At 39.8% G+C, this 17,481-nt stretch overlaps 2 protein-coding genes across 3 annotated transcripts; both read right to left on the minus strand.

Moving 5' to 3' along the window:
• Positions 1 to 213: 213 nt before the first annotated feature.
• LOC121619725 (26S proteasome non-ATPase regulatory subunit 4) lies at positions 214 to 4,807 on the minus strand. Its single transcript, XM_041955594.1, has 10 exons — positions 4,769 to 4,807; positions 3,992 to 4,132; positions 3,740 to 3,854; positions 3,516 to 3,602; positions 3,284 to 3,352; positions 2,902 to 3,117; positions 2,056 to 2,164; positions 1,803 to 1,934; positions 1,633 to 1,685; positions 214 to 794 (listed from the first exon to the last, which is right to left on the minus strand). Exons 1-10 carry the CDS (start codon positions 4,792 to 4,794, stop codon positions 624 to 626), a joined length of 1,119 nt encoding a protein of 372 aa, XP_041811528.1. The 5' UTR covers positions 4,795 to 4,807; the 3' UTR covers positions 214 to 623.
• A 729-nt stretch (positions 4,808 to 5,536) lies between these two features.
• Positions 5,537 to 17,388, minus strand: LOC121619407 (phosphatidylinositol 4-phosphate 5-kinase type-1 alpha-like). Of its 2 annotated transcripts, XM_041955105.1 has the most exons (16): positions 17,264 to 17,388; positions 16,746 to 16,900; positions 15,394 to 15,428; positions 15,089 to 15,175; positions 14,442 to 14,572; positions 14,187 to 14,304; positions 13,755 to 13,907; positions 12,387 to 12,686; positions 11,982 to 12,190; positions 11,764 to 11,847; positions 10,801 to 10,849; positions 10,628 to 10,712; positions 10,026 to 10,193; positions 9,662 to 9,875; positions 8,888 to 8,975; positions 5,537 to 8,783 (listed from the first exon to the last, which is right to left on the minus strand). In XM_041955105.1, exons 2-16 carry the CDS (start codon positions 16,792 to 16,794, stop codon positions 8,778 to 8,780), a joined length of 1,776 nt encoding a protein of 591 aa, XP_041811039.1. In that variant the 5' UTR covers positions 16,795 to 16,900; positions 17,264 to 17,388; the 3' UTR covers positions 5,537 to 8,777. The 2 variants fall into 2 exon arrangements, with proteins under 2 accessions (XP_041811039.1, XP_041811040.1); XM_041955106.1 differs by lacking the exon at positions 17,264 to 17,388 and having other exon boundaries at positions 16,746 to 17,025.
• Positions 17,389 to 17,481: the final 93 nt, after the last annotated feature.

Below are 17,481 nucleotides of genomic sequence, written 5' to 3' on the forward strand. Positions count from 1 at the left end.
ACGTATATTTATTTCTACTGTGTATGACATTAAACATTAATAAATGTCCGTGCCAGACTATTTTTAAACGCTCAGCAAAGCCGTTTGAAGTTGGGACAGTGGTATTTGCTTAAAGCTGATGGTTTGTCATGATCACATCTTTTTATCTTCCCAATCTACTCAGCACCTTCAACAATGAGGTAATGACGGCAACAAATACGCCACAAGGCAACGTATTTACACACAGTTTTTATTGCAAAAAACACAAAGACATGACAGGAGTGTGGCTGTTTATTTTAAGATCCTGTCATCTCAAATTCTTTCTTTTACAGGTCAATTGTGAGTAATTATACCACATAGAGAAAATAAAGGTAAAGAGTGCACATGGCAATTTGAGTATGTCCTTTTACATTTTGAAGATGACATCAATTTATGTTACTGGGCAGTCAAATTTCAGACTAAATAGTTAATCTATTGGTGCTTTTGAGTGTCTGACAAAAACAATGGTATTAAATGTCAGAGTGCTGTTTCATGCTGGGCTGTCAGTCAGACAATGCATCAGCGATTTTTCATTTATTAAAGTAATCCTGCATTTGTCTGCAATTGTTCTCTTTTCTGGTCAATGTCTGAAGTCTCTTTGTTCCTCATTTCTTCTTCTCTTCATCCTTTTTGCCATCTGGCTTGTTTCCTGTCTGGGAGGCCAGGGAGCCCATGGCATTGCGGATGGCCTCGTTGTTCGGGTCGACACCCGGCAGGTTCTCCAAAACGCTCTGTAGGAACTCTGGGTCTTGCATCACATCATAGTCATCTTCCTCCTATTCAATTACAAAACAGAATGCGACCAATTTGGATCTGTTAGGTCTATTGGTTATAACATCCAGTGGGTTCATGATATATGTCTCACGTGAAGTTGTGTGTGTGTGCGTTTGTATAATGTACATCGTGTGTGACAACCCACACTCTGCCTGTTCATCTTGTATATAAAGTAGTGTGCAGTAGAAGGAGACACTGGTTCCAGAAGTATTTTTCCCCACTGTAACTTTTTACAGTATTCTGATCATGGCATCCTCAATTTTCTTCATTAAAGACACACAAGCCTGCTAGAAGATGTAACAATACTACAGGTCTATGTTGTGGCAGCTGTGGCAGCTTTAATCAGACTGAAATATTTCAATAACCTTTTATTTCCCCCATTACAACCCACAAGCCACAGCAGAAAATTTTGCAACTGGTAACAAATGTAATTTTGGGTTTTTAACTTTGCATAATCTTTAGCTTCCACATAGCATTATCAGCACATGCCAAAGATTTAAATCTCAGTGATGTTTATCCCAAATTGACCTTGTATGCATTTTTAAGTACACACCTGTACCTTTGACTTTTTCCTTTTTGGCGAAAAAAATTATTAGAAAATGCAGTTCCTCATGACTCAAGCAGCACAATTTCAGGTCCATTTAGGCCTTGGAAGTGCACCATCTGCCAGTCACCTGACACTGACTGTGCAAGAAATTAACCTGACTTTTACTTCCAGCACCCTGGATGGCCAAAACAAACTTCTTCTCCTTTGTAACTCTATGGGAATACAAGGAATACAAGGGGGCAGCATAGCCTGCCTAACAATGGCTTTACAGTTTCATTTAAAACATGACTGACCTTCGCTGATTCTGCAGTGTCCATCGGGGCTCCCGTGTCCATTTCTCCATACTCTGTTCACAGAGCAAGTGAAAAGAACTGAGTATCTCAAAAGACATACCAGCAAATATGAGAGTGACCATAAGTGATAGCAAAAGTTTGAATTTGTACAATAACCAAATGTTATGCACCTCCTCCAGCAAGAGACATCTGCATTGCATAGGCTATCTGCTCCTCCTCTGTCATGCTACTGAAGTCAGGAAGCACTGCTGCACCACTCTCAGGCTGAGATACTGACATCTTCAGTAGGGCCTCCTCTGATTCTGTGGCAGAATCAATCAAAACAAAGTCATGAACCAATAAGTATCATTCTATTGAATCCTAACAATTCTCATAAGTGCTGTCCCATAAGTGAAAGCAACTAGTTGTCAATCCTCCAATTACCGTCTGCGCTGGGTGTGGGCATGCCTGCCTCAGCTGCAGAAGCAGCAGCAGCTCTGCGGGCCTCTTCCTCCTGCCTCTGTCGCTGCTCCTCCATTGATACACGCAGGGCCTGAAAGAATGCACAGAGACAGAACAGTGAAAAACAAAGGCAAAGGGCGACACCAACTCTGTCGCTAAAATGTTACATTCTTTTATTCTGACAAAGCCACCGAGCACCAAAATGTGGGAGTATGGGGGGTATAGTCTGAAGTAGTCTGATACAAGGACGAGATGGAAAAATGCAGAAGGCAATGCAAGGGATATTTCTCAAATTCTAAAATATAGGACAATGGTTAGTCCAAAGTGCAATGCTAACATCCACTGCAGCATCAGTTAGGTAGCTTTCAATTAATAATTCACTTAGTCCATCTCAAGGTTTTTGCATTCTTGGCCTGTTTCAAGGATGCCCACAGCCTATCATCATCTTAACCAAGCCCTCTCCTTGCAGCAATGAGAGTTTAGACTAGAAAAGTCACACACTGATTGTTGTGGTTTTCAATACCCCACTATGCAGCATTATAATGGCTTGCTATGCGTGAATGACTGGTTTCTAACCTCAGCCTGGTTCCAAGGAGCTGACAAATTATTTGCTGTGTAAGCAGTATCTCACAAACTGGTGTTAGCATTCATACAGCTACCGTATATTATCAGATAAAAAATATATGCCATGGTTTACTTTTTTGGTGCCATCATAACAAACAGGAACATTTGCTTTTTAAAGCACCCTTGAATTTCTCTCTCAATTCTATACGTCTTAGCCAATATTTATGTTTGTTGCCGTCTGAGACACATCTATATATTGCTTACCAGGGCTAGCTCTGGATCAGCACTGGGATCCACACCAAACTCAAAGTCGCTGGCACCAAGACCCATCATAGAGCCTCCTTCGCCAGCCAGGATGGGAGAGGAGAGCAGCGCATCAGCCAGACTGGGCCCCGGAGGGACTGTGACCAGGTGGGATCCTGTCCCCTCCTTCCCATTTAAAGTGTTTATAAAAGCAGTCAGCTTCTCTGTGTTCACCTCCTGAATGAACAGTTGGAAAGAGATGGCAAGAGCAATTGAAAACTCAATTTATAAATAGTATATGTATAAAAGTATCAGATGTGGAGGATCAAGAAAATAAAATGTTACACTTTAATTTATTCTGTTTTACAGCAGTATGATGGAATACAAACAAAGAATTCCTCACCTCTTCTCCAAAGTTGATAACATCCACATTCACTTTCTCTTTTTTCAAGCGCTTTGCCATTTTGACAAGCTGCAGGATCAGCAGGTTGGGACAGAAACAGGAAGAGATGAAGAAAAAATACAAGCATACATCGACAGCAGGAGAGTTTGTTAAATCTGTAACGTATTGGTAGGAAAACAACATTTCTCTCTGTGAGACTGGCACAAAATGTAATACAAGGCTTCATACTCACATCTTTTTCATTATCCTCCACCGGACTTCCAACAAATGCAATAATCCTCATCTTGTGGTTTTTCCCTTGTCTGTGTTTTAGGGCCAGCTACGAAGGAATAAACAGAACATAAACATGCCCGCTCAATGCAAAACCTCCTATTTACCAATTCGGTAATTACTAGGTAGACCCTTCTTTTACGTTTGAAACAACTTATTCAAACCATAAAAATTCAAGTTACACACATGAGCCACTCTGATGCCCGTGCAGAAAGAGATCTTTCCTTTGGGCTGGACAGCATGGAGTTTGGACAGGATGCGGCCAGAATCTGGTGTCAGTGTGGTTAGCACCTCACAATTACTGCATGAAAACAAAGACAAACGTCCACGGTTATCCATCAGCTGCATCCACGTACAACAAAACTACTTGTGCTGTTGAAGTGATAAAGAGGATTAATACAACTTCTGCCTATCTTTGATACAGAGAGAATAACTTACTTTGCCATGGTGATGAGACCCACATTGTTTTCTGGATTGCTTCGTGTTTTGGAGTGGCACACAATGTTTACAGCATCTTGTTGAGCCTGTAGCCTCGTTGGTAGAAAGTCGCCATTTCTCATATATTCACTGTTGTCCACACTGAGGGGAAAATAACAGTTTGACGTGGCTCTTATACATTACTCAGCTAACAAACCGGCTAACATTAGCAGCTGCCATGTCGTTCCCATATCACCCAAACCTAGTTAGCCCTAGTCGCTAGTTTACGTTACTAAGACATCTCAGTTTTTCTTCACCATCGGCCCCTGTGGAAAAAAGTATAGCTTCTTCACCAGGGAAGTAGTTAAAAGGTGTTTAACAGCTGTCGTCACAGTATAAAAAACAGCATTAGCACGGCTGGCTAACGTTAGCAAGTTGTGACACTACAAATGTCGCTTGTCAAAACAATCAAACCATTGGGGTTGTCAGTTGATAGCTTCCATAGAAATTGATAAATTGTAAAGTATAACATTAATGAATGTGGTCGCATGTGCTGCAGTTAAACAAATGCTTAATAAAGACAACAAATTTAAGCTAAATTTAGCTACAATGACTCAGCCGGTCGACACTGCGTTAGCCGGCTTCAAGTCAACGGTCAATTTTCAGATAAATTAACGGGGGCATTTCCTCTAAATTCAGACCTATGAATTACCTGATCCTGTAATTATTAACCATGTCTTTGTACGGTCGGCTAACAGATTAACAACTACGCAAAAAAGAAATTTGTACAGTTCTTACCAGACCATCGTACTTTCAAGCACCATTTTGGAAAGTTCTTGTTGCTCTATGTCGCAATCTTACAAGCTCACAAGCTACTGGACAAAGGCTGTACAAAACGAAACATGATTGGCCAGATTGTGTAACCTGTCATTTCCTAACGATTGAGATAGAATAGAGCCGAATAGTTTCACAAAAACAATCTTAACTAAAGGTCTGCTAACAAGCCTCATGGGCCCTAATAGTCTAACTTTACTCAGTTTCATTCAGTTTTAGCTTGTTTTTATCTTCTGCTTTATTTTACTCTTCTGAAATCCTATTTTTTTGTTTTTATGTCTTGTTATTACAAATTAACTTGCCTTGGTTAAGCAGATGCAATTACCTTTACTCAGTTGCCATGGAGACAGCTTACAAAATAACAGAAACGAAGATTACAATAGAATAAATTTAGTATTTTGTATCGGGCGAATACAGACTTGGATTGTACACTTAAATATATTTTGGTTTTGCAAATGACAAATGAAGATTTGAAGGCTTCATCTCATCAACACAAAAAATAAAGTAAAATCCAAAATTTCCATAAACCAGTAATGTTTATTAATCTGAACCATTGCAAGGATGTAATACATCAAGCAATACAAAAGGGACAGCTACCTCATTATTAACAGTAAAAATGCCCGGCGGTTGACGAATCAATATCGTCTTACAGTATGAATAGTAGTCATATCGCATAATACTATTAGAGACATAGAGAGGTGATCTGTATAATGCAATATAATCAAACAAAAGCAACATGTCTTTTTCTTTAATATCTTCAGGTCCAAGTGTACAAAAAACATGACAATAAAAGAGAGAGAAAACATCTAAATATATATTGCGTGAAAAGGCATTGTTGTGATTCTTGTATACATGTGCACACATTTATATAATTCAAAAGCAAGTGGAGAGGAAAACAAATTATGCAGAAAACACAGGATGATTTAACAGCTGTTATGATAATAATCAAAATCATCAGAAAGAACAAAGGATTTACTCTTGTAGCGTTGCATGCTTTAGATACAGGTTTGTTGTGCTAGAGAGGCACATTTTCAATCCATCCTCACCATTAATAAACATTTTGGAAACCAGAGCAATACATACAGTAATAAATACTATAATACAATACATGTGACTATTTACATGTTTGGTTTATAGGCTGCATGGAGTTTTTACAATAAGGCACAGTTTTACTTTAAATATTGCCTGACAATTTGATATAACAGCCAGCAGAATAAAAAAAACATCCAAATACTTTTACAGGATGTAGAAAAATTCCCAAATGATGCTTGTTCATCTAATTTTGGTTAGAAAATTGTCAATTTATTCAATGTATTGCACATCTATTAATTAAGGAATATATATGGAGTAAACAAAGACTTTTGTTGCATAGCTGAAGCATTTATGGATATCACTGATTTCCTTTATGCTGTCAGAGTCAAATATAATTCTAATACATATCTGCATTTTCGATTCAGTAAAACTTGGCAGTTTAAAGTGACCCAACCATAACATCAAATTAAAACATTGCACACCCATTTTGAGTGCTAAAACCTACTTTAACCATCAATACTACATCTACTAGTTGGAGTTCATAGACAAACTGTTTTGTCATTTGTACTTTTTGCACATCAGGCAGCCATCACCATTTCTGCTATTGAAAAAATAACTAATATACAATAGATCAGGCCTGTCTCATGCTTCACTACATTTAACACTGACAATTCTGGATAATCTGTCTCAAAGCTCACACAACTGGCTCTTTTCACCCTGGGTTTAGAAATCAATCACATGCAACATCAACAAATCAACAAAAGCCAATTTAATAAGGGATGTGGTGAAAATGGTCATGCCTGTCAGGAAACAGGAGCAACAGTTTTATCAACGTTCTAATTAATAATGACCAATTAACACGAGTCACTTTCACAACCCGATTTTCGACTTTCATATGAACTTCATTCATCTGTTATCTCAGTAAACTTTCCTGGCTTGTATATAAACATATTTTATATATATAAACTTAGACATCTCTGGTCATATTCTCACCGGAGGCCCTGCAGCAGGGCTAACCAGTGTTGAGTAGTTTTTACACCTACCAACCTACATTGCTAATTTTCCTTTTGGCCTGTGCATCCCACCCGAGTGTGTCTCTCTGGACAAATAAAATCTGCTTAGGACAAAAACACTAAAGCAAGTCTTTCAATGCTATTTGACATCTAGTTAAGTGTATGTTTCAATTTAACCGAATTCTTTTTGTGTGGTTAAAATGTGAAATATAAAACAGCAATCACACACAAACACGCACATACTAACACAGATACAAACAAACAAACTGAAACAGACAGTTCTAACACTCATTGGCTGTAAAGCGGCATCTGCGTCCAAACTGTGGAAGCTGTTACTTTCTTTGCTTGTAGATGGTACCACTCCATCTTCAGGACGAAACTGCTGCTGCTGTAGTTCTGCTACTGAATTAGTGAGGGCTGGTTTCAGATGCTTTGCATAAATGACATTAACAATGCCAGTGACCTGTTGTTATTTATGATAGTGTCATATCAATAGGTCTGTGGAAATACTCCTACTTGCAAAGTCATGTTCATCAGGGCTGCTGTGTAAGGATATCTACATACTGTAAGGCTGCACTGAACCAATACAAACACTTTGCAACAGTAAATTTCATTTACTGCAGGTACTTCTGAGAATTAGCTACTTGTTGCTCTCTTAGAAGCCTTGATTTATAACCACAGTGGGACACCTGCTTATACTGCAAATATTTAGTATATAAATCTTTCTAATACCATACATTATAATGAAATATATTAATTATAGTGATTGTACCATGTTTTTAATAATGTCACATTGTGCTCTTTGGTACATGACACTTACATGTGAATGCTGTGCTTTTGTTCATTTATTTTTCCCATCAGAAATTAATTGGTGCAGAGATGTTCTTTTTATAAAGAGCAATCTAGAAGCCTTAAAACACAAACTGGCCCTCGCAGGTTTGGTCTGGTGCATTAGCTGCCATGGCAACAGAACTTGAGCTTTCTATGTGACACCGAAAAAGACGCGGCCCACTCCAACCTTAGCTGACAAACTCACCAGTCTTGCTCCATGAGACAGGCCCTGGGTCACTGTTTTGTATCTACACACTAACCTGAAACTGATAATCATACAGTGTATATGTATCAAAACAAGTCCTTTTAAAATAACCAACTGACCTGAACATCAGAGATGACATTTAGAATTCACAGTTTTTAAAGTAGTACAGGTCCATTAGAACAGCTGGTTAAATAGAAACTGCAAACTGAGGATTACCTCTTTTTCCAGCATATTTTGCATTCAGGTTAAGATTAAAAAAACGGCATCTTACCTTTTATGAACACAGTAATTTCTTTAAAAAATAAACCTGTTTATTTAAAACTAACCCAAATAATCAGTTTTTTGTGTTAAAGCATCTAAGTGGAACATATAGCAGAAACAGTATTCTATGCTCGCGGCTTTGGGTGGTGGGACAGACACTTAGAGAGTATGAGGATGTGCTACAGCAATTTGGTAAACACAGAGGAAGTAATTCAAAAAAGTAGATAAGGAATTTGAAATAAAAGGCAAAATCCTCATGTTACACTCTACGCTGAATGCTGGCTGAGTTGAGCACATCAGTGCTCAGAACAATCTTTGGTTGTGCATAGAAACATTCCTATGAGATGAATAATAGTGTTCAACATCCACAGCATTAATGTACCTGCAATTACTAGTGTCGGAACACAACCACCCACTACTGTGCTCATACAATGTTAAGATTTGGAAATCAAAGTTGAAAAACAACAACAAAAAACAATTAATATTCCACTTGGTCTCGCTGATGCACTGTGTAACTTTTCAATTGTGGTACCTCAAATCACACCAAGGGGGGCTGTAACATTTCATCCGCGCTCATTAACATCCTCCACGTTTGTTTCAGTCCATTTCAGTCTATTTCTCCTCCCGACATCTACACCTGTAAATCAAAAGCAATGCAACTGGTTTAAAAAAAAAACACTCGGCCCAAGTGAGAAGTGTCAGAGAAAGCCTGAGAAAATTGAGAAATTCAATCACACTTACAGAGCATTTGTTTGCATTAGGGACAATGTCACTGAGAGAGATCACATCCTCAGCACCGATACTTTCTTCAAGAGTCCCAAACTGAGTTCTGCAAACAACAAAGGGGCAGTAAGTGAAGTGAACCGTCATACATCATGAAACTTGATATTAAAATATATGAACTGACACCCACAACAGATCGACCCGTGAAATAGTTACACTTCAGCTATAGATGATGTGGGTTAGTTCCAGTCGATGGATGTGTAAAAGGAAAAGGAAGGTCTTTCCTCATCAAACTTGATGACCGTTATAATAAACTTTTTCAGAGAGGTGTCGAGGTGTCGAGGTGTCAACGTTATGGTCATTTTGTCAGCTCCAGTTTGCAGTGGGGCTGAATTGTGCAACATTATGCCGAGAGACATTTCTAATATTTTGTGGTGGACAAGGCATGAAAGTCACTGTATATCTAAATCACAAAGATCCAAGAACCAAAAGTTGGTCCCACCACTGCCACATGTAGGGATTTTAAATTGACCTCTAAAGTGAATATCAAAGTATCAAAACAAACAGTAGAATCAGGTCAGCTGAGTCTCAGCATATTATTATTACTACTACTACTACTACTTATAGTACTAAGAAGAAGAAGAAGAAGAAGAAGAAGAAGAAGAACAACAACAACAACAACAACAACAACAACAACAACAACATGTATATGTATATATATATGTAACACGCTGCTGAGGATCAACACACCATATAAAAATACTGATCTTCATGTGTACTTTTCCGTCTTACCTCTTGGGGGTGCTGTGCTCCTGGTCTTTGCTCAATGTGTTGTTTAAATCCACTCCTACTGACCAGCTGGTAGCCTCGGAGGAAGGTGGAGGCTGACTTGTGGGAGCAAATCCAGGGCTCCCCCCAGAGGAGGAGGAGATTTCAGCAGCATTGCCAACAGCGTCGCTGGGCAGTACAGTCTTTGGTAGGAGGTCGGGACGACCTGACTGCATAACTGGGTGTGACGGGAGGGAAAACTTTTAATACTGTGTTGTGGAAGAAGCACTTCACATGCTGGTACATGTTGGAAGCCTGAATCTCTAAATCAGCATAATGTCTTTTCAGCCCTCCGACTGAAACCTGAAATCCTATTTGCGGTTCTTACCGTTGTCTCCTTCAGTGTCTTCTTTAGTCTCAGTACTGACTTGATGTTGGAGTGAAGGATGCTGGCTGTTGCTGCTGGTTTGTGTTAACAGAGATGGCCCAGAGCCAGATGTCTTTTTCAAAGGACCGTGTGCCACTGCACGGCGCTTCTTAGATGGGGAGGTCTTTACTAGATACAAGAGGAAAAGTGTTAATAAAGAGGACATAAAGCCAAACAATATGAACATTAAGCTGCCTAACCCTAACCCTTTGCATTTAATACAGTCAAGTCTAACTGAATTAAACTTTAAAAGTAAAATCAGAAATAAAAATATAACACTATGCAAAAAACTAGACTGCATTTTTTATTCTGCTTTAATCTTTTATATGGCACTATGCTGGCAGTGTACGTCAGATTGTTATTATTATAAACAGTCGTAAGGTGCTCTTTGCAGGATATTTGAGCTGCTGTATTCATATTTGAAATTCTGCACATCCAAAACAACAAGACATTTCCACTGAGGGAAACTCTCCACAGGGTTCCCAAACTGTCAGTGGTGTTTGAAGGGAATGGAGGAAACAAATGTGCTTGGCCAAAAGTGCGTATTCACAGTATGTACTTACACAAGATCTTCCTGAAGACTACATTGCACATGAATTTCTGAAATCGTTCTGCGTAGAAGCCCGGTCTGTGTACTGATACAGTGTCCTAAAGAAAAGCAACGATTGCAACGAGGGTTACATGTATATCTTTTAATTTAAAACACTATAAACTGAGGCCAGTAGAGGTACCTTACCCCATCGTGAACCAGAGCTTTCCACGAATGTTCAAGCTTCTTCACGAGTCTGAGAAACATCACATAGAGCCTGAATTACTTATGGAAGTTACACAATCAAACATATTGGAATTCACAAAACACCTTCACGGCAGAAACATGAAACTGAAATCCACTTTAAACTTTGTGGCTTAACTTTGATTCAGGCTGAGCACTGAAGCCACACTGGCACTGCTTCATTCATGCTTTACAATCTCTGGCTCATTCATCAGCTGTTTGGCTGACTAGAAACAGCCGATCATATTCATGCAGGTGGACTGCACAGCCATTATAAACAGACTTTTCACTATTACTCCGCGGACACTCTCATGCCACCCTACACTTCTTCTAATGTGTCCAATCATGTGGTGGATGAATAATATTTCCCAATCAATTTAATAAAAAAATATCAAAATGTAATTAATATCAACTAATTACATTTACACAACATTGGATTATTTTTATCAAATGGATCTTCTGCAGGACAGCCTTCATATGCAGCTCAAACACAATGTGTAAGTGGGTCTCATGGAGGCTACTCTCAACTTTGGGCCTATTTGAGTCATTCATCTCACACATCTGACCGACCATCTTCATCAGATAGTCGGTCAGACAATCTCTCTGCCAGCCAGGTCCAGATGGAGGATGCCGCAGTGTGGCTGACACTGTCGCCTGAGTCCATCACAATGCCTTTGGTACAACCAGAGGCGTACAGTGATAGAAGAGGTATTTTAACCCATTTAACTGTCTACACAGGCTGTGCAATGGCTACGCTAATGCACGCAAATGTGACGCAAAAGTGACCTACACTCAACACTGTGCCTGAACACATCCTCTGTCAACACAGACAGAGACATGAAGCTGCTACAACGTTGTGCAGACATTGTGCAAGTGTCACTGACTGAACAAGGGGTATATAGATATGCAAAAATGTGTGCTGTTCACCTATAGGACTGCAGAATGTCAATGATACCAATATACACCAGCAGCCTCTCGCCTTTTGAGTTTCGTGCCGGGATGCCTCCAGTTCTGTAAAATAAAACAAAAAGAAATTACCTTTTGTTCTCTGTCATTCTTCTCAGTAAACACTTTGTGGTGTAACTGCTAAAAGGAAGTTGCCTCACACAAGACCTCAATATGGCCACAGAAACATTGTCACTCACTTGTCCTCTGTGTCCAGTGTTCCCACGCCCCCTGCCTCAGCCTGGATGGCCTCTATAGCGGTGCTGTAAAGGGACTTTTGGCCCTGTGGCCTCCTTTGGTCCGCAGCCCCGGCCACAGCCTCTTTGCTGGCCTGCTCCTGACAAGCCTGATCTAGATTGTGGATTCCCACTAGAAGGCTGTAGTCCATAATCTTAAAACTCTGTAAAAGCTGAATGGAAATCAAAGAAAAAAAAAATTCTGTAAGACCAGTGATCACAAATGAATTTAGAAGAAAAATGCAGATATCTTTTACTTGTGTACTATTTGCTTTTATGGTAGTTTATCTATTACCTTATCTAAAATTAACTAGAAAATATCACGCTTCTAACCTCATGGTTAGACAGGCAGTATTCTGTAGTTCTTACCAGACAGTCTCTCTGGATGGTCTTGCAAACAGCACTGTACTTGTCCCCTTCCATTAGCAGCCCCTCATGCATGTCCTGCATGAAATCCAGGTCCTTATATGTGGGCACTGTCTTTTCTCTCTCTTTCGCTGAGGCCCGTCGCTTGTAAGTGGAGCCCTTTAGATCGTACTTGAGGTGCATTCGTACAGAGCTTGGGAGCAGATTGTTCATGACTACAATACGGATGTTCTTCCCCGCTGCCTGGACACAGTAGAGTCCGTAAAACTTTGGTAATAAGGTCCGTTTGTTCTGGTTCAAGTTCTGAAGAAGAGAAGAGAGGATGGAAGGAGGAAAGTAAAATATTAAACTTAAACCAACACGTGAAATGAGCATTTGACTAATGTGAACTGAAAAATAAATTATGAACAAATAAATTGAAGTAAACACATTATCCTACACAAATGTCCAAGTCGGAAACAAATATGCCAAGATATCTAGAGCCACACACTTCCCACATCAGAGAACATAGAACCAGTAACTGTTTGACATTTTTGCTTGAAAAATGACTGAAGCTATTAATTGATTAATAAATCAATTATATATTTGGTTATATAATTGCTAATTTCTGTTGATCCACTAAGCAACTTATAGTTTCAGCGATGCATTACTCTCCTCCTCCTGTGAATGTAAGCAGGAACTGAAATTCGGGGAATTTCCCACCTCAAGACCGAGTAACATTTCAGGGAAAATGCCAGCATCTGCGTTGTGAATGAAGGCAGTAATATTCAGGGACTAAAGGGTTACAGCTACCTGACCACAGACGCATTCATGTGCATGTGAGCGAACCAATAACAACACCTCACTGGTATTATCTGAAAGTTTACGGTTGTCTTGCCGATGCTTTTGCAGGTAATTTGACTACCAAAAAGCAATGCAAGTTCTTCTGTTTGCAAAAAAAATTCCTTATCTCAAGAATGGCTGGAGACAGACTCAGACATTAGGAGCTTTCATACACATATATCCGGCCTTTAGTTTGCTTTATGGCAGTTGGCATCCATGAGCATTGCTTTCCAGCCTTCTTCTGTTCTGTACCTTGCTCCGTCTATTCCAGCATTGCACGGCAGAAATGTTCCTGAATGTAGCTGCATGTGTGAATAGTGAAAATCACTAGTGGTGCCTGAAAGCTTATAACAGTAATTTAACAAAAACTATGTGTGAAAGAGGCTCAAGTGTCGTTCTAACATCACCTGTGTTAGCCAAGGCTTTACATTTGATCGATAAAAGGACAAGAGGATAATCAGGAGTCAGTCCAGAGTTGTATTGTGTGGAACAGTCACATGTACAGTTCTAGATATCATCTTGTACCTAAAACCCCTCAGCAAATCTTACCATAAAATATCCTGGTAGCAGTTTCTGCAGAAATTCGGCCTCTTTGTGCTGCACTGTTTTAATGATGTACTCATCATCACTAGAGAGGTAGAAGAGAGATCCACTGGCCCCAGAGCTTGATAGCTCTATCAGCGACTCATTACAGAGAGAATACTACAACCAGACCAGAGCACAGTGGTTAGACGTGTGATAGAAAAACAAACAACAACACAGGTTTACAGGTTAAAAACAAAACAAGCGATAGTCAGCTGAGTCTCGTCAGCAGCCCAAACACTCCATTATTTCACACTTCTCTAGTTTCACTATTTCCTGGTTCTCAACCACTTCTTTCTTCTCATAGTTCACAGCTCTTTCCCTTTCTGCAGAGCTTTACTGATCTATCAGCTTTTTGCACAATTCTAAGTACAACTGATGCTGAGTAAACAAGAATACCATGTAGTCATCAGGGCGGATGCCAAACATCTCCCTGAAGTAGCGAAAGGCGATTGGGGCGTAGGTCTTGAACCTGAAGTCTCCATAGTGGTGAGCTGGCGTCAGGTTACTCCCCTCACTGTCCGTAAGAAAACAGAGGAAGCAGAGGATTACACCACATATAATAAGGCTTATTAATGTAGTAGACACAGGAAATAAAGCATCTGTTTAATCCTCTTTACAACGTACGCAACTTCACAATCTTATAAGACTCACCTGGGAAAGAAGATGCTTTCCACCACTTCAAAGTCCTGCAGCAGCACGTCTCTCTCAGGTTTCTGGCTTAGGCTGCCCACCGTGTGTGTGATGCCTAATTGGATAGCACCTTTCAGGGCTGACGATGTTGTCTGGAAGATAGAAGAAAACAAAAATGCATCAAATGACAAATCTGTTTTTCAATCTGTTTTTTGAGATTGAGATTGAGACTCATTTAAGATGACTCACTAAACTGTAAGTCACCTTCCTCATGCCACACTGGCAGGTAACTTTTCGAGATCATTAGCTGATAATGAAAAGTTTCAAATTCTCACATAAAATTTCAATTACACTGCACATCAATGTGAATTACAAATCTAAAGTGCTAAGTGCTTGGAGTTATAGCTTTTAAGCTTTTAAGCTAAAACTCCAAACATTATCTTCACAAATCTTAATAACTTTGTGTTTTGGACAGTTGGTCAGACACAATAAGACATGTGAAGATGTCACCTCTGGCTCTTTGAAATCATGATGGACACCTTTCACGGTTTTCTGACATTTTACTTATAGTGATTAATGGAGAAATTAATTGGCAGATTAATAGACAATGAAAACAACTGTCAGTTGCAGCTCCAAGTGTATGAATGCAGTGGCGGCAGATTCCCCACCTTTTTGTATGTCGTCTCCCCAGTGGGATCAATTCCACGATGGCCGATAGTCTTCTTCATGTTCGGAGACATGCTGGTGCTTGGACCCTGTTGGTGCAAACATGGCGGAAGGCAGAATTACAAGAAGGAAAAAAACTCAACGCAAATCTTTAGCAATACGTGATGTTCTGGCAGTTAAAAGAGGAACGAATAGAGGATGTGTCAGCTAAATATCTGTAATTTCCAAACCCTCTAAGATGAACGCAATGAGTTTCCTGACCCACACAGATTATGCATTTCTTCCAAACAATTCGGTCATTTTTTACCTCGGGAGAAGCATTTTTTCGAGTCCCAGGTGAATCTGGAATGAGAAAAGGGAGGAAACATACAAGTTATATAAAACATACACAGAGGGAAAAAATAACATAATCAAACAAAAGCAGTTCTAACACTGGATGCATTAATACCAAATAGCACAGCTTGAAACAGCTTCCATCATTCCCTAATGTTGAAAACTAAAAGTGCAGCTAAGCTTTGAAACAAGCATGCAGACGCACCTCATTCATTACCTCTGAGAGAAGACAGTCTCCTCCAGAACTGCCTCTGCAGGTCTTTGCGTGGAATGGGAGGAATTAGATAAGTATGCTTTTACTACCCAAGTTGAGTTCATACAGGGCCAATGAGTGTCCTGATCACTATCAAGAAAGTTACGTTCCTGGAAGTCCGAAGTCAACGTCAGACCTAAATAGTTTTTTTCTTTTTTTTAAGAAACACACTCTAGAAAAGACTTAACAGTGTGTGATGACTGTCTGCTTTTCCATTTGCTTTCATATTATGAAAATAATTAACAGTGAACACACCAAATTTACACTTAAGAGGTCAGCTGAGTGGTAATACAGCAGGTGAAAACTCTGGAGGAACGTTATCAAGCCTGAAAAAACAACCCTGATGACACTATAGTGATCTGAGACAGTAATCTCACCTTGGAGTCTACAAAGTCAAAGCAAAAAGCTCGTCTCAGAAACTGGGGGTGTGCAGCTTCTCTCTCTTGTGAATCCCACAACTTAACCCATAATTTTTTTGTTGTTGTTGTTAAATGGACCCATTTCCTGCTGCTAATTTCGACTCAGTGCCTGTTTTAAGTAAACACAGCTAAAACAAATGCAGCCTCTTACACTGAGAAGTGCTTCTAATTTTTTTTATTTCAACGAGAGGAGAATTGATATTACCAACATCTCTCAGTATAACAATAAATTTCAACAGCACCACAAATTACAGCCTCATAAATGACCATAAAGTTGAGTCAACACTTCTGTTAAAGTCTTAACAAAAACTGAAAAGAACAGCTTTCGTCAAGGCGCTGGACTGCTTCAGTTTTACCCGGGTTTGCCTAATGACCTGAGTGTATACAAACAGTAGACCCCACATTGGAGTTCATTGAGGTTTTCATTTATGAGGTTCACACAGATTATGTTTTGAAGTAGGAAGCTGAAAGATTGTGGCATGTAAGTGAATAAACTGACTGTGTCTGATAACCTGCTGATTTGCTCCGACATGTCTGCCCACAAGATCCATAACCTGAGCCAATGTATCGATCACTTAAGTGAGTAACTAATCCGACCTCACGTAAAACGCATCAGATTTATGAGACGGCGATGGGTAATAACACAGTACTCACAACCAGAGGGGCCCTGCAGCCCCGGAGGCTCTTCTGCAGCTGTGGCCATTCAGACCAGACACTCAGGGTCGCCTGTGGTGAAACTCAGATCCTGATTCACTCCTGGACATCAATTAAGAGCCTCCTCCCTGAGAGCACTTCAAGTATTTGGGGATCTGTGTAGACAAAAAGTTGCTCGTTAACAGCAAACACTACAGATGACTTCATGTCATAAATATTGACACCAGCCACGTTGAATGGCTCTGGTGCTTGAGGAGTTGATCTGAACGGAACAGGAGACTTAACAGTAACTTTCCACTAACGGCAACTAACTGTAATTACGGAAGCGGTAATGAATGATGAGACCAGAGTATGCTGTAACAAGCTAGCACGATAGCAACCGACATGTCTCGATTGCGACATTTAACGAAACAGAGGCGAGAGAGCTAGCTGCTAACTGATTTAACTTTTCTAACTTTAACCATGCTAGTCACGCTAATAAATAACGAACAACAACAAAAGACAGACAGAAAACTCACTCGGGGATCTTGTTGAGGCGTTCTCGCCGTTTCCGGAGAAAGAAATGAACTTTTTACTGTTCTAAAGGCACTGTATTCCCTAAAACTAATAAACAAGGAAGCAGTGCGGAAGCAGCAGTTTTGTGTTCTGCTCTGCTCGTCAAGGAAAGCACAGCACTTCCGGGAACTTTCAGAACAAAACACAACGTGAGCACATTTCTTCGACTTTCTTCCACAAT

This window comes from Chelmon rostratus, chromosome 16 (assembly GCF_017976325.1).
Source record: "Chelmon rostratus isolate fCheRos1 chromosome 16, fCheRos1.pri, whole genome shotgun sequence".
NCBI classification, from domain to species: Eukaryota; Metazoa; Chordata; class Actinopteri; order Chaetodontiformes; family Chaetodontidae; genus Chelmon; species Chelmon rostratus.